Source organism: Nuphar pumila, chromosome 3 (assembly GCF_984573655.1).
Source record: "Nuphar pumila chromosome 3, dmNupPumi1.hap1.1, whole genome shotgun sequence".
Classification (NCBI taxonomy): Eukaryota; Viridiplantae; Streptophyta; class Magnoliopsida; order Nymphaeales; family Nymphaeaceae; genus Nuphar; species Nuphar pumila.
Genome location: NC_143251.1, coordinates 138,935,909 through 138,958,108, shown reverse-complemented (window position 1 = coordinate 138,958,108; position 22,200 = coordinate 138,935,909). Strand labels below are relative to the sequence as shown.

The window sequence follows — 22,200 nt, the reverse complement described above, 5'->3', positions numbered from 1 at the left end:
AAATAGAATCACTATAACAATAACGATTCAAACATTACATTCAACAAAATTGAAACAATAACAATGCAAATAGAATCACTCTAACAATAACAATTCAAATATTACATTCAACAAAATTAAAACAATAACAATGCAAATGGAATCGCTCTAACGATAACAATTCAAACATTACATTCAACAAAAATCAAACATTATCAATGCAAATAAAATAACTCAAACAATAATGATTCAAACATTACATTCAACAAAATTGAAACAATAACAATGCAAATAGAATCACTCTAACAATAACGATTCAAACATTACATTCAACAAAATTGAAACAATAACAATGCAATTAGAATCACTCTAACAATAACGATTCAAACATTACATTCAACTAAATTCAAACAATAACAATGCAAATGGAATCACTCTAACAAAAATAATTCAAACATTACATTCAACTAAATTTAAACAATAACAATGCAAATGGAATCACTCAAACAATAATAATTAAAATATTCTATTAAACAAAATTTAAACAATAACAATGCAAATGAAATCCCTAACAATAACAATTCAAACATTACATTCAACAAAATTTAAACAATAACAATGCAAATAGAATCACTCAAACAATAATAATTCAAACATGATCTATTTGATATACATTAATCAGAATTTATGAATACTAACAAAGAACTTGATAGAGGCTTACATGTATCCTCACTCTAATCATGACGCAATTCATCGATTTGATAATGATCCTTTATCGTATCCTCACTCTCATCGACCCGATCATGATGCTCTATTGTATCCTCGCTCTAATTATGATGCAAATGTACATGCATTGCATTTATGTGGGTTTCAGCAACACCCACATGGGACTGAATATATTTCATGGTAGTGTAAACCCCACAATTTTTGGATATTTTATCAAGAATAAAGGTGAATTTAACGCTAAAATATTATTTGAACTTAAGATAAGAATTAATTGTAATTCGAGCAGGATTTTGATTGAATCTCAAACTGAGAATTTATTTTGAATTGGATTTCAATTTTTTAATCGAATTTAATTTGTATTTAGGCTGAACTCAATTGAAATTTAATTTAAGCTTCAATTTAATCAATATTCGAATTGAGTGTGCATTTGAATTTAGAGTCTCATTGAATTTCGATTTCAATTTCTAGACTTTAAATTTGGATTTAATAAATGGATCTCAGATATTCTAATTGGATCTAGACCAGATTCAAAATTTCATCTAAACTATAATTAAATTGAATGCCAATTCAAAATTTAAATTATACAATAATTTGAATCCTTATTGAAATGAAATTTGAAATCTTTAAATTGAATTTGGATGTAACATCTGTGATTTTCAATGCATTTTAATGAATAAAATAATATTAAGAATGATTTTTATGAGAAAGAAATGTAAAAATGCAAATTAGTTTAAATTAAACTTTAAAAGATATTTTTATGAAGAATTAGAGTTGATTTTAGTAAAATTTTCATTCAAAATTGAATTTATGAAGAAATACAGTTTTTATAGAATAATTGGCAAATTTTGTCAAAATAAAATAAGGAAGGATTTCAAATAAATTTAGGTTTAATTTGATCTATATGTGACATAATTTTAGTAAATTAGAATCAGATTTATATAGATTTGAAATCCATAATCTAAAATAATACAAAATATTAAATATAGATTTTATGGAATGAAAAACTGGATTTAACTATGTTTAATAAAATGGTAGAGGTCCATAGGTTGGGGCATCTCCCTGTGTGGACTCATCCTATGTAGCACCTCATGATGAAATTAAATTTAAAAGTGTAAGTTAAAAACCCTAGAAAATTATATTTTAAAAAGTTTCCTAAATACAAAACAAGTAAAGAGGAATATAAAGAAAATAAATTTGAAACTTGCAAAAAATAACACAAGAAAGAGAACATCCTCTAGAGTGAGACATCCCATCCTGGAAGGTTCTCATGGTTGGAGTGTTTGGTAAGTAACATAATAAATAAATAATAAAAAATAAAAAAAGAACAAATTGTTAAAAGTCATGACTTACAAAATAAGTTAGTGTTAGTACCTAGGCTAGGTGGTTTTGGGAATAGGTAAGCTTGAGAGCACAAGGGGGACGTCCCATGCTTGTGGACCCCCATGTGCTTATTTAATCTTCATGTAACACATTATATAGTTATTTAATGTGGTTATATAAAATCTAATATATAGTTAGTAAATTTGGCCAAGTAAAATTTAGGAAAAACAAAATATAAAAGAGAGGTGGTTTAGAAAACTAGCAAAATAAAAATGGAAAGTTTAAGCTGAAAATTTAGAAATTAGGAAAGGTTTGAAAGAGAGGAGAACACTTATAAAAAGGGCCAAGGAGGGGCTCATGCCCCTTATTGATTCTCTAGGTTTTTTTTAGTCTTTCTCTCTCTCTTCTCTCTTGCCTCTCATTCTCTCTCCTTTCCCTCTTTTATCCTTGTTTCTCTCCTTCTTCCATTAAGTGTAGGAGGTTTGAACCTCCATTGAAGGTGGACAGATCAAGGAGTTACAGTCACACATCAAAGGAGTGGTGCAGATCGAGCCATTAAACCGATCGTTTCGACGTTCACACCTATCGATTTTGACGAAATAAGGTTGAGAGTTCTATTCGATACTCGTAGATCGGAGCTCGTATGTACAATCATATTCTGAGGTTATATAGGCTTGAACCATACATTAAGTGTCACACATGAGGCATCAATGTTGATTTCAACCTATTAAGCATTGGATCGATCTTCAAAAGCGATGATCGAATTCATGGCTGATTCAAGTAGGGATCGATCATGAATATAGTCTCTTGGGATGCTGCGTATATGTGATGTGCATATACATATATATTGATATGTATACGTACATATACATGTATAAGAGCATGCTGTTTTAAAAAAAATCAGGTTTTTATTGCACTATAGGATTTAATCGGGTAAATCGGGCATAGCCGATTAGTCAAACCGGTCACGCGAGGGATCACAGACTGATTCCCTTATAGATCAGCTCTCATCAACCTAAGAACAGCCTGATCAGACCTCATGGGGATGGGTCAATTCAGTCCTTAACAAAAAAAAAGATATATGTTAAAGTCTGTGTAGTGTAGATTTACCAAAAACGGTTATGAGAAAATCATTTTCGGGTTAAAGGCTCACTTGTTTGTCTATGTGGTTGTGTGTGTGTGTATGATTGTCATAGTCGTGCTCACATGTTGATGATAGGTCATGAGCTTGCATTAAGACCCAGTCTCATAAAAATCCAAGCCATTTTTCAGGCACCCCAAAGGGGTTTGGCGTAGTGTGATGGGCCCCAAAGAAGAAGAAGAAAGAGAAAAGAAAAAAGAAGAGGGAGAGAGAGATATTTGAGAGGGGGTTGGTTCGACGGTGTCAGCCGAGCAGGGAGGATGGAGGCTGAGTTTTGGTTTGACGATGTCACTCGAGCATGGTGTAGGCGTCTGACGGCATCATCAGAGAGAGAGAGAGAAATCGCACGGGTCCATCGGGCCCTAATTATAGACTCAATAACGGCACCAATTATGTCATCGTTATATAGTAATTTCTGTTGCCGCTATTAACCATAAACCTTGTATATATATTTAATGGCTGCACATGTCACTATTAATAACACATCGATAATGACGACATATAAGGTTGTTATTATAGAGTAAAACTCTATAATGACGATGTCATAATGTCATCGTTATTGATCAATAACAATGATGTTTAATGCCCGTTAAATATTACCATCAAAAGTATTTTAACGACAATATTCAACGATCATATATAGCATTTTTAAAGACAATCTATAACAATGACATTTATTAATCACCGCTAGAGTCATATCTTTAACGACGATATATAAAGTTGTCGTTATAGACATAGCTATAATGGTGATATATAAAGTAGTTGTCATAATGACAATTTAACTCCAGCAATAGCAGTGACATTTTATGTCGCCATTAATGAGTCATTGTTGTTGACCCATATTCTTGTAGTGAGGTTTTGCTTATATAGTAAGGGCAACTTATAAATGTCACCATGTTCATGTGGCATCATGAGTTTGAAACCCATGGATATGCGACATTTGTTGGCATTGTAGCAAGCCAAATTTCAATTTTACTCTTTATCTTATCCTTCTTTCCAGCTTTATCGTGTTCCTCTTTCTCAAATGAGATTAACTGATCTTCTTCACCAGCTAATTGATCTTCTTCATTCTTGTCTTCATCCAAATGTTGAGTCATCAAGCTTGGATGATGGTTGTTATCACTCTCTGTCAAACTGAACCGACTATAGAGGCTTAGTTTGTTTTGTAAATCTAAGAACTGTGTTTTTCCAAGATATTTGGTAAAAATGTCGTCAAGTTGCTTATAAGAGGAAACAAAGTTGGTGATGAGATTTCCATATGCTACCATCTCTCTAACGTAATGAAAATCAATTTATATGTGCACTCAAATTATCATAATAAAGAACATGAGTAGCTTCACTTTTGATTCCAATGTCACGTAGAATGCATAGAATCCAAGTGAATTCAGTTGTTGCTAATGCCATGAAGCGATATTTTGCTTCTGCACTAGACCTTGCTATCATGCTTTGCTTCTTGGCACTCCAGAAAATGTAGTTTGCTTAGAAAAAGGTACAAAATCTTGTGTTTGGCATCCAACCCAATATGCAGAAAAAGCATACAAATCCAACATACTTTGAGATAGTATGTGCAATTCAAAATCGATGGTACCTTTGATATATCTAAGAATACGCTTTATGACTTAAAAATGACATCTTGATTGTTCCCTTGCGACTTACAGTGTACAGTTGCGCTAGAGTCTGTTTTGCTTTTGTTGAGTCTGATGTAAGCTGCCCGGTTCAGGTGAATTAATACCCCGAAGGGGCAGCCCGTATACTTGAACTGTAATAGCCTGCGGGCAAAATTGTGAATGAATTAAATGCGTTGAGCTTTCTTTTGTTCACCCTCGTTGTGATTGCTTCTTGTGATTGCAACTTCTCTCCCTCTATTCTCTCTTGCTCTCTTGCACTCTGATCATAAGCTTCCGCGACCGGCAAGCGAGCTGACGAGTAGGCTTGCGGCGGTAAGGAATGACCGTCGCGCCGCGCTGGCCCATTGAAGAAAATAGGCCCGTGACAAGTGGTACCAGAGCCCGTTCTCGTGCTGGGGAAGGGACTCCGGAGTCGGTGTCGACAGACACGCCGACAGGCTGCGATTTGTGAGCAAGACATCGTGGCGCCTTATCAACACTTGCGCAACACCAGAGGCAAGGCAGTTGCCGAAGCTGAGGAGATGGGTTCACCTCGGGGCCAAGAAGAGTTGGCTGCAACTGTTAACAAGTTGGTGGAAGATGTGACTTCGCATGATGAAGCGATTTCACGCGCATGTGAATCATTCAATGGATTGAATGATGTGGTGGCGAGCCTGCAAGAGCAGGTGAACTTACTAATGGGGCAGGTCACTTCGTTGACGACTACAGTGACCGATCTTGAGTTGAGGAACCGTACGTTGCAGCGGACGGTGACCCTGAATGGCGGAAATGGTGAGAGACCATCAAGGATTGATGTACCTAGACCCGCAAAATTCAATGGTTCTCGCGACAGCAAGGCCATTGAGAACTTCTTGTTCCAAGTAGAAGACTACTTGGATATCCAAAATGTGACCCTTGAAGATCTGAGGATCAAGGCTGCAGCGGCCTTACTTGATGGTGATGCTATCGCTTGGTGGAGGCGGAAGCGCAATGACATGGAGAGGGGTCAATGTGTGATAGACACCTTCGACGACTTCAAAGTAGAGTTGCGCAACTACTTCATGCCAAGAAATGCGCAGAGACAGGCTTACCGAATGGTTCGTGAACTCAAACATACTGGTTCGTTGCAGGATTATGTCTGAACGTTCCAGAAGCTTATGCTGGAGATACCTAACATGCCAGAAGACGACATGCTCAACTGGTTCATTGTGGGACTTCAACCATGGACACAGTTCGAAGTGGAAAGGAGCAACCCCCGTATTTTGGAAGATGCATACGTGGCGGCTGAGCGCTTAGTTGATACTCAGCGCAAACCTTTCACCCCATCAACCAAAGTTGGGAAGAAGCCTGACCACGGAGGCAAGAAGGATGAGCAGCGCAACGATAAAGGTGAGGCGTCGACACGCCATCAATTCGAAAAGAAACAGAACTACACAAAGCATAACAACAGCAATAAGGGTGCGGTTGTGACATGTTGGTTCTGTGGTGATAGACATATCGCCCGACAATGCCCAAAGCGCCTTGTAAAGGACGACGGGCAAGCCAATGCTGCACAGGAAGAATGCAGCGATACTGAAGGCAGTGACACTGAGACCATGCAACCGAGGATGAGCGCCATGCGATCGATTAACGCAGCTAGAAGTTGCGCAGCTAAGAACATGCAGGTCAGTAAGGAACTTATGTACGTAGAAGTCATTATGAATGGAAAGTCTACTTCGGCAATGGTAGACTCCGGAGCCACACACAACTTTGTCTCGCGGGAAGAGGCAGAGCGGTTGGGCTTGAAAACAGGGCCAAAGCAGAGGACTATCAAAACAGTAAACTCTGAGGCCAAGCCCATTCTTGGTGAAGCAAGAGATGTGGCTACTCAAGTGGGGAGTTGGGTCGGCAAAGCCAACTTCTCTGTGGTGCCCCTGGACGATTTCAAGGTGATTCTGGGTATGGAGTTTCTGCGAAGCCAGAATGTGATGATGCTGCCAAAGTTTAACACGTTGACGATCATGGGATCGGACCTGTCCCACACAGTGCAGTGCCTTACGCAGAAAGGCAAGTCTTCAGTGTTATCAGCAATGCAACTGAAGAAGGGTGTCAAGCATGGGGAGCAGACATTCTTAGTTGCAGTGCGTGCAGATGAAGGGAAGGTAGAAGCAGCAGTGCCGCCGACCCTAGCCCCTCTATTAGAGGAGTTTCGGGGGGTGATGCCTCCGGAATTGCCAAAGCGTCTTCCGCCAAGACGCGAGGTCGACCACAAGATTGAGTTGACCCCGGGAGCAAAGCCTCCCGCAATGGTTCCATACCGTATGGGGCCAGCAGAGTTGAAGGAGCTGCGCAGGCAGCTAGACGAGATGTTGGACGCAGACATTGTTCGTCCATTAAAAGCCCCATTTGGTGCCCCGGTCCTTTTTCAGATGAAACATGATGGCTCTAAACAGTTATGTGTGGATTACCGGGCCTTGAACAAGGTCACGGTGAAGAACAAGTACCCATTGCCATTGATAGCAGACTTGTTCGATCAGCTAGGCAGTGCCCGTATCTTTTCCAAGCTAGATCTGCGATCGGGTTACTGGCAGGTGAGGATTGCCGAAGGTGATGAGCCGAAAACAACTTGTGTCACCCGCTATGGTGCTTACGAATTTCTAGTAATGCCATTCGGGTTGACAAATGCTCCAGCCACGTTCACGACTTTAATGAACCAGATTTTCTACCCTTACTTAGACAAGTTTGTGGTAGTCTATCTGGATGATATCGTGATCTACAACAGTAACATGGAGGAACATGTCGGGCACTTGCGAACAGTGTTTCAGGTGCTGAAGGAGAATGACCTCTGTGTTAAACGAGAGAAGTGTCTCTTCGGGCAGGAGAAGATCAGCTTCCTTGGCCACGTTGTGGGGCGTGGTGTGCTGCGTATGGATGGGCAGAAGATAAGGGCCATCCAGGAATGGGTTCCGCCAAGCAAAGTGCCAGAATTGCGGTCATTCCTCGGCTTGGCAAATTATTATCGGCGTTTCATCGAAGGTTATTCCCTCATTGCTGCGCCCCTCACAGATTTGTTGAAGAAGAATCGGGTATGGCTCTGGACAGGAGCGTGCCAAGATGCCTTCGAGGGCTTGAAGAAAGCCTTAGTGAGAGAGCCAGTGCTGCGACTGCCTGATCATTCGAGACCCTTCGAAGTCCACATTGATGCCTCAGACTTTGCCATTGGCGGGGTTATTATGCAAGACGGGCATCCGATCGCATATGAGAGTCGTAAGCTGAAGGATGCAGAGAGGCGGTACACAGTGCACGAACGTGAGATGACCGTCATTGTGTATTGCCTCAGGACCTGGCGGCACTACCTTTTGGGTGCCGAGTTCGTCGTCAAGACGGACAATGTGGCCACGAGCTATTTTCAGACGCAAAAGAAGTTGACGCCCAAGCAAGCTCGATGGCAGATGTTTTTGGCTGAGTTCGACTTTGCCTTAGAGTACAAGGTTGGAAAAACCAATGTTGTGGCGGATGCTTTGAGCCGTAGGGCTGAATTAGCTGCTGCGCGCGCAGAGCCTTCTGAAGTGCATTTGGAGGGTGCATTGCTGATTCGCATCCGCGAGGGTACACAGCAGGATCCGACCGCACAACACCTTGTTTCTCTGGCGCAGGCAGGGAAGACTCGACGATTTTGGCTACAGGATGGCCTCCTAGTAACAAAAGGGGGACGCATCTTTGTACCACGGTGGGGAAGCCTTCGCCGAGAGCTACTCAAGGAGTGCCATGATACACTATGGGCCGGCCATCCTGGTCAGGAGCGGACCTTAGCACTCCTTGAGCGCGGCTACTATTGGCCGCAGATGAGAGACGATGTTGAGGGGTATGTGCGGACATGCCTCATCTGCCAGCAAGATAAGGGGACAAACCAGAAGGCTGCCGGTCTCCTTGAGCCTCTACCAATTCCAGAACATCCTTGGGAAAGCATCTCTATGGACTTCATCGTTAGTCTGCCAAAGGTAGAGGGCCTCAGTTCTATTTTAGTCGTGGTGGATCGTTTCTCAAAGTATGCCACCTTCATCTCAGCTTCCAAGGAGTGCCCTGCAGAGAAGACTGCAGAGTTGTTCGTAAAGCATGTGGTGAAGCACTGGGGCATACCAAAGAGCATTGTGAGCGATCGCGATGCTCGCTTCACGGGCAAGTTCTGGCGTGAAGTATTTCGGTTACTTGGCTCTGATTTGCTGTTTTCAACAAGCTTCCATCCGCAGACAGATGGGCAGACAGAGCGCATCAACGGGATACTGGAGCAGTACCTTAGGCACTTTGTTAGTGCCAATCAGAAAAATTGGGTGAAGCTCCTTGATGTGGCACAGTTTTGTTATAATCTGCAGAAGAGCGAATCTTCAGGCCACAGCCCGTTTGAGATAGCCACGGGGCAGCAGCCACTGACCCCGCACACTCTTGCCGCACAAGAAAAAGGAAGGCCATCCTTCGCCTATCAGTTTGTTCGCGACTGGCACGAGCAGAATGAGTTGGCGAAGGCATTCTTACACAAAGCGGCGAAGAGAATGAAGAAGTGGGCGGACAAACACCGTCGGCCCGCAGGGTTCCAAGTTGGGGACCAAGTGTTGGTGAAGTTATATCCTGGTCGCACAGGCATCTTCCGCGGGCGGCACCGCGAACTACTCAGAAAGTATAAGGGACCCTTCACCATCACAAAGAAGGTGGGCAAGCTGGCATATAAGCTGGAGTTGCCCCCAGACTTCAAGGTGCACCCGGTGTTCCACGTGTGCAACCTCAAGCAGTTCCATCCAGATGATGGAGACCCGGAACGCAATGTGCCGCAACGCGCTCCCATCATGCAGAGGGCCCCGGCAGCACAACGGGCCGAGAAGCACCTCAGTCAAATCCTTCGCCACAAGGTCAACTACTTAAGACAAGCGAAGAAATACTTGGTGCAGTGGGAGGAAACAGCGGAACCAACGTGGGAGCCTGCATTTCGAATGAACAGTCGCTACCCGGCTGAAGTCAGGGCTTACCACGAAACAGATGGCGCCGAGGACGGCGCATGATTTGAAGGGGGGAGCATGTTCCCTTGCGACTTACAGTGTACAGTTGCGCTAGAGTCTGTTTTGCTTTTGTTGAGTCTGATGTAAGCTGCCCGGTTCAGGTGAATTAATACCCCGAAGGGGCAGCCCGTATACTTGAACTGTAATAGCCTGCGGGCAAAATTGTGAATGAATTAAATGCGTTGAGCTTTCTTTTGTTCACCCTCGTTGTGATTGCTTCTTGTGATTGCAACTTCTCTCCCTCTATTCTCTCTTGCTCTCTTGCACTCTGATCATAAGCTTCCGCGACCGGCAAGCGAGCTGACGAGTAGGCTTGCGGCGGTAAGGAAGGACTGTCGCGCCGCGCTGGCCCATTGAAGGAAATAGGCCCGTGACATTGATGGCTCATGAATAAATTGACTGACATAATTAACACAGAAAGAGAGCTCTCGATGAGTGATGGTTAAATATTGTAATGCTTCTACTATGCTTCGATATAAAGTAGAGTTATCAAAAAATTTATCCTCTACTTTTGACCTTTCCATTTTGGTGACATGGGAGTACTTATAGGTTTACAATCTAGCATTTATGCTCTTTCGAGAATATCTCGAGCATATTTAGTCTGACAAAAGAGAAGCCCTTTTCGGTATAAATAACTTGTATTCTAAGAAAAAATTGAAGCTTTCCCAAATCTTTTACATGAAATTTCCTTTTTAGTTTTTTCATGAAGTTATTGATAAGATTTTGATTGCTCCTTGTGTCAATCACATCGTTTACATAGACAAGTAAAATTAAGTATTCTTTGTTTTTGTGAAAAGTCAACATTAAAGTATCTAAATAACTGCCTTTGAACCCATATTCAAATAAAAAAAATGCTAAATCACTTAAATCATGCTCTTGAAGCCTATTTGAGACTGTGCAATGCCTTTTTAAGCTTACAAAAATGATTTAGAAAGCTTGGGTCGTCATAGCCTGGGGGTTGCTGCATGTAAATGATTTCATTTAAAGATCCATGCAAAAAGGCATTTTTAATGACAATTTGTTTTATCTCTCATTTTTTGATAGTGGCAACTGTGAGAATAATTTGAATACTAGCTGGCTCAATAACATTGAAGAAAGTTTCTCTAAAATCAATTCCTTCTACTTGAGTAAATTTTTCAGCAACTAATCTTGTCTTGAGACTATCCAAACTTCCATCAGACTTGAGTTTAGATTTAAAAACCCACTTGGATCCAACAATATTCATGGTGGGTTTCCTTGAAACTAAATCTCAGGTTTGATTTGAAGCCAAGGCAGCAAGGCTGCCATTTCTTAATCCATAGCATTTTCCACCTAGAGTGAATTTGGGCTTCTCTAATACTTTTGAGTTCCATTGGAATAACCTCATGAAGAATGTGAATGTTGACATACTTAGGATTTGGTTTAAATATTTCATCCATGGCCCTAGTCATCATGGTCCTTCCTTGATTAGCATTTGATGAATCATTTTCTTCATGATTTTGGTTGTTTACACCGTCATCATGTTCATTGGTTTCATTATATTCAAATCCCCCTTCATTTTGAAAATCACTACTACCATCATCATTTTTAAGTTGAACATTCAAATTTTGAAACCATCTTCAATGTTCTCATAAACATTCATGTGTAGGGTCATGTTGGTGATATTTTCTTCTCTGCTGAAATTTCCTTTGAATTCCCAATCATTAAAAGAAGAAAACTCATTTCCTACATTCTCACTTTTATAAAGTGATGCTAGATTTTTAAAGGCAAGTTTCCTTCATAAAAAATGACATGCCTTGACATGTATGCACGCCATATTTCAGGATGATAACACTTATTGCCTTTGTATTTTGGACTATATCCAATAAAAATACGTGGAGGTGACTAAGATCAAATTTATTATTTGCATATCCTCTTAAATAAGAAAAACAATGGCACCCAAGAACCCACATGTTGAAATAATTAGGATATTTTTCAAAAAACTTATGGAAGGGAGATTCCATGTCAATTTATCAAAAAAACAACAGTAGAAAAGACTTCAACCCAAAGTTTGTTAGGAATCCTTGCATTAAACATCATTGTCAAGACCAATTTGGTGATGTGTCGATGCTTTCTTTCTGTCACTCCATTTTGTTTTGAAGTCTTTGGGCAAGATATCTGACGTTAAATTCCCAAACAATTTAAATAGTTTATGAGCTTCTCACTCATAAACTTGCCCCGTCTATCGAATTGAAATAATTTTATCTTCTTTTTAAATTGGTGATCTATGAATCTTTGAAAATGAACAAAAGTTTTGAAAAAATCTGATTTTTGCTTCAACAAATATAGCCATATAAATTGTGTATTATCATAAAAAAAAAATTTAATGCTCTCGAGAGCGAGTTGGGGTTGGCCCCAAATGCCTGAATGAATCTTGTCAAAAGGCTTACTACTCACCTCTTTTGATTCCAAGAAAGGAAATTTACATGCCTTGCCCATTTGACAACTATCACATATATAGTTATTATTATCATCAGAGACTACATCAATGAAACCATTATTCTTGAGAAAATGAACCACACTAACTTGCGGATGCCCAAATCTCTGGTGCCACCTACTTTTTGAGAATCGTATGAATCATGTTGAGACCACCATGCTCACTTCCAGTGGCTATAGTCTTGCTTGTCCTCTTGTCCTTTAATTCACAATCGAATAAAGAAAATTTAGAATAATAAGGCAAATCTTGAGTTAAGTAACTTATAGAGATAAGATCTTTCTTAAGACTACGCACATAAAGCACATTTTTCAAAGTAATCTTAGAACAAATCTTGGTTTCTCTAACATGAGTAATAGGAATTCTTTGTCTATTTCCAACCATAACTATTTCATTTCCATTATATGGTGCCAAGTTTCTAAGTTTTACCTGCATTATCCATCATAGGTGTGGTTGCACCTGTGTAAGCAAACCATTCAACATCTTGATTCTCCTTCAGTGTTTTGGCTGCTAAGGCTTGGAGGGCGTCATCAACATGAAAGGTATGGTTAAAGCAGTTATAACATTTGAGGACGATATTTTTTTTCTTACAAATTTGACAAACAATACTCTCATTTCTCCCTATCTTTTGATTATCGGGACACGATTTCTCTCTCTATTGGTTTTCAACATTTCCACTGGCTCTTTAGACAAATCCATGTCCTCTAGAGTTGAAACTATATTGATTTTCTCCCTGTCTCTTATTTTGACAACATTTTTCCTAATAGACCATATGCAGCTGATTACTAGACTCATGAATTTTGTTTCAAACCTCTAAACTTTGAAGGATAGTTACAATTTCTTTATATAGTGGAATTAGGGATTTCAACATGGAGATAATAAAGAAATCATATCCTTGGTCAAGTCCTTATAGAAGCCAAAATCATTTTTCTCTATCATCAATGGGTTTTTCTACTGCAGCCAATTCGTCATAAATGGTTTTAAATTTCCTCAGATATTCATCTATAGAATCTAACCCTTTCTTATGAGTCATCATTAGATGGGGTAGGGATAAGGCAAACTCACTACAGAAATTGAAGAGGGAATTCACAAACCTTCACTTCAAGAGAGCTTTGATACCATAAGGCCAAACCAACACAATACCAATGCACAAAGATAAAGCAAATTACGTGGTTTGATTCTTCTGATCCTACATCTATGGCTTAACCACACACACGTTATATTTTATTTAGATGAAAAAAATATATATATACAGTAGAGAGGCCAAATATAATGACATCAAACACAACTAGAGGTTTCTATTGAAAACCACATGTTTAGCCGTTATAACTTTAGGATTGGAAGGAGCAAGATTAATTAGGATTCTGCCAATCTGACTTATTTTTCTTCTTATCTTTCTTTCCAGTTTCACTCTTTATCTTGTCCTTCTTTCTAGCTTTACCATGATCATCTTTCTCAAATTAGATTAACTGATCTTCTTCATCCTTGTCTTTATCCAAATGTTGAGTCATCAAGCTTGGATGATGGTTGTTATCACTTTGGCCTTATGAACTATTTTGGAGTTATATGCCCTATTTGGATGACAGAGGGCAAAACCATGTCTTTGGCAACATGTTTTTAAGAAACAAGATTTGCCAAAAATCTTGTTTTTAGGTTTTTGGTTGACCTCAAACATGGTTTTCATGTTTTGATTTACAAAAAAAAAAGAAAAAAAGCAAGCATTTTTCGTCCACCCACTGACCAGATGGTACCATCCTACAAGTGCAGAACTATCCCAGCCATTTTCCAATCAATGGGTGGTTGGAAGATGGCTAGCCATAGATAAAAAAAAAATCAAATGTCGCCCTTCATGGCAGACCCTCTTTCGACCACCCACAAGTTGGAAAATGGCCAGGATGGCTCTGCCATGCAAGGATAGAGCCATCCCTACCATCTTCAAGTTAGTGTGTAGCTTGAAAATGGACAACCTTATCAAAAGTACAAAAAAAAAATAAATCAAATATGGCCCTTTAGCCATCTCGACCATTTAATTTTCAATCACTAGGTGGCTAGAAAATGGCTGACCATGAAACAAAAGTTAAACAAATCTGGTTGTTTTTCAGCCCAACATTGATGGCCATAAGGGAGAAGTGGTAGGCTTTAAAAAAGAGGTAAAGGGGGGGGGGGGGGGGGGGGATGATGGTGTCTCCCACTCCACAAAAAACTAGTCGAAAAAAACTCGATAGAGGGGCATTGCAAAACTGAGTTGAAAACCCAATTTTTTTCCAACAAAGTTTTACTCAAAACCTGATTTGGTAGCATCCAAACAACTACCAAACCATGGTTTTTGAGCAAAACCTAGTTTGACACCCATCATCTAAAAGTACCATATGTGTACAAGATTGAATTGAGAGTGATTTAGGCTTTGTTTAGGATCCTTGCATGAGATGCAAACACCATTTTCACGTGTTGCCAACATATGGTTTTGCCAAAAGGTGGCATTGAGGGTGGAGTTACCAAAACATCCTCTTGCAAATGATGTTGAATTGTGGTGTTGGGGCTGCCAACTCCATTCTCAATGCAGTGTTTTGATAATGTGACTGCTCTCAAACAACAAGGAGAATGAGAGCATTGAGGGAAACTGCAACACATCTTCAATTCAAAGTTGTTAAAGAAAAGAAAAGACCAATGGAGGTTATGCTTGTTTGGTAGGAGTTGTTAGTGCACATCGCCATGTGTTGGGATGTTGCAGGTTCAAAGCCCCATGGTATGTTGTATTAAAGGTGGGGTATGTGTCTAACCCCAACTTGTCTATAAAAAAAGGTTGTTAAAGAAAAGCCTTAGTGGAAGTCTAAGTGTTCTTATCTCCTACAAATATTAATGCAATCAGAGGATTAGTTAAGGTCTATAAAAAAAGGTTGTTAAAGAAGGAGATCAATAGCAAAATGGACCAAATCCAAAGAGTTAGTTAAGGTCATAAATGAATACAATACATACATATAAATAAAGACTAGATAAATTACAATCTCAAACATACCCCAAAAAATATTTTAAAACATATTCAAATTCAAGATAAGCTGCAAAAACAATAATGACCTCAAGTGAATGCACCACTTTTAAAAACAACTCTTATGTCAAATCAAATTAACTCTATTTTCAATGAGATAAATAAACCTTAAAGAGGATATAGATCTATATCTGGATCCAAGATAAGATCTAAACAATAAAGTTCATATCTAAAAGAGGGTCCAAATAAAAGATCATGAATATAATTATTTTCTGCATTTCAATCATGCAAAACTTTCATTTTCCATGTATATTATAGTAGTTTTGAAATATGAAAATATACTAACATATTTCTAGTAGCTAAACTGAGCATACAATCACTCAAAACACAAGGCATTAACTAGATGCACTAATATAAAATTAAAGGTGTACCTCATAATTTTGACTTTTACATACCTTTGATGTAGTCGCCATGTGGCAAATCTATCGTTTGAAAATTGTTTGGAAATTAATCACTCAGTGGGTAAGGCAACTAAGCTTGAACCAGGTGCATTCGAAGGCATGCATTACATCCACTATCTTTCAAGTGATAGTTGCCCCACTCATGATCAAGTCTTTGGCATAATGAGTATTCATACAACTCCGCTCACATAATACAACTAAGCTTTCACCTACTCGTGAAAGTCAATGCACGCTTCTTGACTAGACTTGGTAGACCCTAGACACAACTAAGGCTAGACCTTATACTGGACTTATGTAGTGTTTGACTAAGTCAATATATAAACCCACTATAGAGAGGGATAGGAAGAACAAGAGAGAGAGAGAGAGAGAGAGAGAGAGAGAGAGAGAGAGAGAGAGAAAACTTGTATGAACTAGGTAGCATAGGAGAGAGAGAGGAGAGTTGTGACTAAAATGAGAGAGAACTGGGTATGTATAGGCCCTAGCCCCAAAACTAACAATAAAAAGCTTGGGCTAGCCAGACGGATAGTCAAAGTAGGCCTATTGGCTAGGCACAAACAACATACGAAAATGGTAAGGCAAGGGTCCAAAATGTCCCTACCGAGGCAAAAAATCATAAAAAAAGGGTGTAATTAACAATAAACAACCTAAAATAAAGATAGAGGATCTTGGAATGTTGGACCATTATACAGGTCATGTAGGAACGTTTCACTAGGTCATGGTCGGCTCCAATGTTTGGGTTGACTAGGTCTTGGTAAAAAATGAACGATAAAGGCTCATAAATGGGTCAATCAAAGACTAAACAAGGTCGGTTTTGGTCTTGATGATAAAACTGTCACAAACACAAAAAAGAATGATAAAAGTTTAAGAATGACTATTACTAAACCAAACTGAAAGCTAAATTTAAATCTAAAGCCAAGTCCAAAGTTCAATTAACATACCTTCAATGGGCCTTGACCATAAATTCAACTCCCCACTATATAAACCTATGTGAGGTTCCTAACTCTTCAAGTGTGGGTCTAAACTTTTGAAGGTTTAATAAACACATTCACTTAGGTAAACTTAGGACAATGTCCAGGCTACACTAAGTTCTAACACAATAGTTTTGAGACAAAACCCCAACATGAGTGATGCACAAATGAGCATTTTATCAAGCACTTCTTTGAAACCAAAGTCCCTAGTTGCATGATGTTTTATGGCTGTCTTTTTATCGAGCGTGTAATTTTTTTCTTGAAATTTTTAAAAGGACACCTAACTTTTTGACACAATTCAAAATACGCTGAAGATTTTAATTTTTTCAGAAAATACACCAAAGTTGTGTTGATGGAGATAAAAAACAAACATTTTTTTTTTAGGTACAGTTTCTACCAATCTATATTCAATTAAGACAAAGATTTTACCATTCCCCTCCTCAAAGTTTAGATAACTAGGGAAAAATCACCTTGTCGACTGAGTTCATTAATGTAAAACCCTAGGTCTCCCTTGCTCACCAAGGTAGAAGTTCCCATCAATTTCATGACATTCACGAGTTGCCTCAATTGGACGAGCAAAGCTGTTGTGAGCAATTAGAATGTACTAATCCTAGGGTTTTTTTGTTTTGATAATCCAAGGAACACCCCCCCCCACACACCCACACCCACACCCACACACACCTACCGGACATTGGTTGGCCTCCGATTGGTAAAACCCTTGAGGTCTTGCATGCCAGGGAAGAGTACCCTCAGTTTTTGCCTTGTGGCAAGGAATGACACCTAGGGATGGCAGTGGACCAGGGCAAAAGCGGGGGCAGGGGACAAGGTCTCCACCCCTACCCTGTCTCAAAATCCTGCCCTCCATCCCTGCACAAGTTTTGATTTTAACCTCCATCCCCGTTTCATGTCCAAACGGGGCGAGGCAGGGCGGGACCCCATTTCCCCTCTGTCCATTGCCATCCCTAAAGAAGGATTGGGGACGGGGCGGGGATCGGGATAGGGACAGGGCGGGGGAAAGTGCAAGTCCATCCCTGCATGGGTTTTGATTTTAACCTCCATCCCACCCTCTATCCTCATTTCATGTCCTTCATCCCTGGTCCAAACAGGGTGAGGCCAGGCGGTCCACTGCCATCCCTAATAACACCCATAGGTCTTGTAACGTCTGCCAACTTGGTGACTTTCACAAGTCCCGCATTTTTTTTTATTTGCTATGTTTTTCTAATGAAAAGCAATATATAGAAATATTTTGTGAACAAAAAAAGCTGTACACTTTCTTTGATACCAACGAAGTGGCTTACAGAGTCATAGAAAATCCAAACCAGACCTTGATCCAACCAATCCTCAAGGTCAAGCAGAACCAGGTTGAATAAAACTGGGCCAACTGGGTCCAAATCTAATACACGAGTGCACTTAGCTTATTGAGATGCAAACAACTCTAATTCGCTCTAGAATTCCTTCGAGATTTCAATTGGAACTGGTGTGACTATTTCCAAATCCGAATTAAAAAAATAAAAACCTTAAATGGGCCAGAAATGTTCAAAAGCTTTTCATGTTTGAACCTTAATTTAGGGATGCAAATTGGATTCAGAACAAACATGATTAGATCAAGTAGACTCCGGGTAGGAATTGCATTCAACACAGCCTCCTTTTAACTTTTTTCCATTTGAAAATCAATAGGGTATGTTTGCAATGCTTTGCTATTCTTTTAGATTTTCTCAAGATCTGTGATTGTAAATCGCAATCACAACACTTTCTCAGGGTAAGTAAGACATGAGAAAAATACAATCTGAGACCGTTGTGATTGTTTTTGTCTTGAATCTTTCTAAAGTTGGTCAAAAGATTGACCTTGTGACGGCAATCATAGCTTCTGCTTTTTCAGTTGTGATTGTTCATCCCACCTATGACCAAAGTAAACATGCCCTAGATTTTACCCGCTTTTCATATGATGGATCCAGTACCATCGGGAACTGAGATCCAAGTTGAATAGAGATGTTCTATGACCCAATTCTCATGCGACGCGTTATGGTCCCTACCCACATCAAGATGTTCATTATCCAGCTAGGTCACCGTGACACGCCACATTAGTGCGTGTCTTTAGCGACACGATCGGATACCATGCAACACATTGACACAACCCTTCTTATTTCAATATAATGTAATATTTAAATAATATTTCAATAAAAACTCAGTTTTACACACTAAGATGTATAAAATCCAAAGTTATCCATTTGGCCTATCGAGTTTTACAAAAAATAAAAAAATAAAAAAATTCTAACTCAATGTGTCGAATTCGAGTCACGCGTCTGGTCGTGCCAGTATCTTTCCGAGGCAATCATGCAGGAATTTGCGATGCAGCACGATAACGACTGACACTGATTCGAATCTGTCCGTACGGTGGCACCCTCTACCACAACTGCACCGACTCTTTCCCATTTATTGGCTCGAATTCTGCCATACGGTGCTCGATCATGTAGGGCAACAACACGGTCCTACGTTAGGAAGACACAAATTCGACTCGCACCTTTTGAAAATCTGGACACGAGGACACAGTTTTTTTAAATTCTTTTAATCCATAAAAATGGATTTTTATTGAAATAATACTCAAAACATTAAAAAATGTTTAAATATTGCCTGTACTTGTCAGTGTCCGTGTCCACGTTCTGAAAGTGTCTATTCGTGTCATGAAGGACACACCACCTAATTGCGTGTTTATGTGATATGTGCACGGACCTTCTCCCGAATCCCGACTATAAAAGAGAAACTTTGCCTGTCCATTTTTTCAAAAAGAACTTCAAACTCAACGTATCGAATTCGAGTCACGCGTCTGGTCGTACCCTTCATCTTTCTTACGCAATTATGCAGGAATTCGCGGTGCAGCAGGATAAGTGCTGACAGCGACTCGAATCCGGGAATACGGTGCGGGATCCTCTACGGCAATAGCATCGACCCTCTCCCCTTTATAAAAGGAGCATGTCGCGCGCGCGCCCTTTTTAATTCATTCCGCCTAAAGAAGAAGGAAGAAGAAGAAAGAGGAGGAAGGGAGAAAGGGGGAGAGGATGCTGCACGAGCTCCTCCTCGCTCTTTTGGGTCACACTGGAGATTTCGTGATCGAGCAGAGGGATGAATCCGGCGCGCCCCTCTTCAAGCTTGCCCCCGATCTTACCTTCGTCCAGCCCTCCGAGAGGTAAAACCCTAACGACGGTGCCCCTTTTTCCTGCGATCTGCTTTCATCGGATCGATGATATTGACGGTTGATCTGTTGCGGTTTTGATGATCATGTAGAGCTTTTTGGTGCAATTCGATCCCTAATTTCGGTTGTTGAGATACCTGTTGAGTGTTTTTTCAATGTCGATCATGTTGAGTCGTTCTTAGCTGTTGATTTTGTTGATTATAGCCGTGATTCTGGTTATTGGGTTCTTTTCGTGATCGGCACTCGATGGGGCGGTTTCTTGTTTGTTTTTTTTGGTCAGTGTTTCCCAAACTTTGGGTATTCTTGCATTGTGCGAGGTCTAGGGGTTTTTCATGATGATGGTGAATGGTGAATATTGGAGATGGAAGTTGCAGGATGTATAACTGGTGTGGATTCACTCTATTTTGGCATAGTTTGTTTTTGCTACCTGAGTAGGGCTGGTAAATGAGCTGAACGAACCGAGCTTGAAGTGCTCAAGCTTGCTCATTCTTGTGGCTAGCCAAGCCGAGTTCGAGCTGGCTTGTTTATAGAAAAAATACATTGTTTTAGATCTGGAAGCAAGGATTTTAAAGGCGAGAGGCTCCTTATTGAGGCGCTTTTGAAAATTTTGAGTAAGGTGTAACAAGGTATATATAATAATGGTGGTCTTAAGTGTAACTTTGTTTTATCAAGTTTGTTGTTACTATGATTATCATCTTCTTCTCTCAAGGATCGATTCCTGCGTTGCTACAACTCCAAGTCTATCTTTTAGTGCTGAGAATCTGCCCAAATGATTCTCTCTTCAGAAAACTCACCGACCTGTACTCCTTGCACCACGATTTGCGTACGGTCTTCGATTCTTTGCCGAATCCAAGTGGTTTTGTGCAATTCAATGATTAAAGCATGCACAAGAATGAATCAAAATAAGGAAGCATTGGAATTTATCGAGAAATGGTGTTGGGTGGCATCATGGAGCTTGATAGGTACACATTCACGTTTGTTTTTAAGGTGTGTGCTGCGATCAGTGATTGAAAGATGGGTAGTTTGCTTCATCGCGTGGTTCTAAGGAGAGGGTTGGATTCGGATGTGTTCATAGCGACTGCATTGGTGGACATGTATTGCAGATTTGGTATGGTTGTGGTTGCATGCCAAGTGTTTGATAGGGTGCCTGAGAGAGATGTTGTAGCTTGGAATGCGATGGTTTTGCAGAGGGTGGTGATCCTAGAGAGTCTTTGTCTTTGTTTAGGAGGATGCAATTTGCAAATGTGGAGCCTAATTCTGTGAGCTTGTTAAACTTGTTTCCGACCATTTGACTTCTCTCATCGCTGCAGTTGTGCAATTTTTTGCATGCTTTTGCAGGCAGAAATGAATCTATCATTGGGAGAAGAAGATGATAATCTTGATAAAATAAAGTGAATTTAAGACCACCATTATGGTTCACAATGTCTTTACTTTACATTAAAATAATTGTTGATATTTAAAATTTTCACTCCTATAACAAGTTTTTCATGTGATGTTAAAGCATGATGAGTTTGTTGCAGATCTTCATGTGCCTGCACTATCTCCCTTCGTAAATCCTCTAATTTAGATAGTAGAAATTCTCTATTTTGCTCATGCAACGGTTTCAAGCCACCCTCGTTATATCACCTCTCGAAGAACTTACAAAATTTTGCAATACCCTGTAATATTTTTTTAAAAATACTTAGAACAAGCTTTATTGTAATTTTCAGGCATATTATATTGCGATAAAAAAAACCTTACATAATTCTGACACCCATAAAATAGTCGTCCTGCATTTTGTTTGTTATTTGTTACGATACGTATATGTGTCAAAATTCCACAATGACAACAATCCCAGTAAATACTTATTTTTTTCATTAATGCTTCATAAACAATCCTAATGTGTTTACTATCCCATAAAAATATGTTGAGTTCAATAGAAAAACATAAAATCCACACATTTTGGATCCTATTATGCTAAATTTAGAGCCATTTATGCGATTCAAATTTAGGCAGAGGCATGACCTTATAAAACATTCTAGAGCAAGATTTAGATATGAGCTTGGGCTGCTGCTCATCAATCTGTTATTTTCTGTGAAATACTACCTAAATTGCATTATAGATCCAAATTGGTACCCATATATGGTCAAGAGTTTTGATAGATTCATGAACTAAATTCGAAGTTTCAAACTCATGCTTCAATCTGAATCTAACGTATACTAAAATTGGGACCAAGATATTGTTTTAAATAGGGATTTGAAGAGTTCCACATACCTGGTTGGTTGGATTGGCTTAAGGCTTTTAAGTTGAAGGGGGTCAAGAGTTCGATACTTTGGGGTGTGCATCTTTTGTTTCAAGGCT

At 39.6% G+C, this 22,200-nt stretch overlaps 1 protein-coding gene across 1 annotated transcript in view; it reads left to right on the top strand.

The window, feature by feature from the left end:
• Positions 1-18,964: 18,964 nt before the first annotated feature.
• GCP4 (GAMMA-TUBULIN COMPLEX PROTEIN 4) overlaps positions 18,965-22,200 on the top strand; it is an 80,089-nt gene continuing 76,853 nt past the window's right edge. The window contains exon 1 of the mRNA XM_090002034.1: positions 18,965-19,854. Within this exon, the coding sequence (XP_089858160.1) occupies positions 19,727-19,854 (128 nt within the window). The 5' untranslated portion in view covers positions 18,965-19,726. The remainder of the gene's footprint in view (positions 19,855-22,200) is intronic.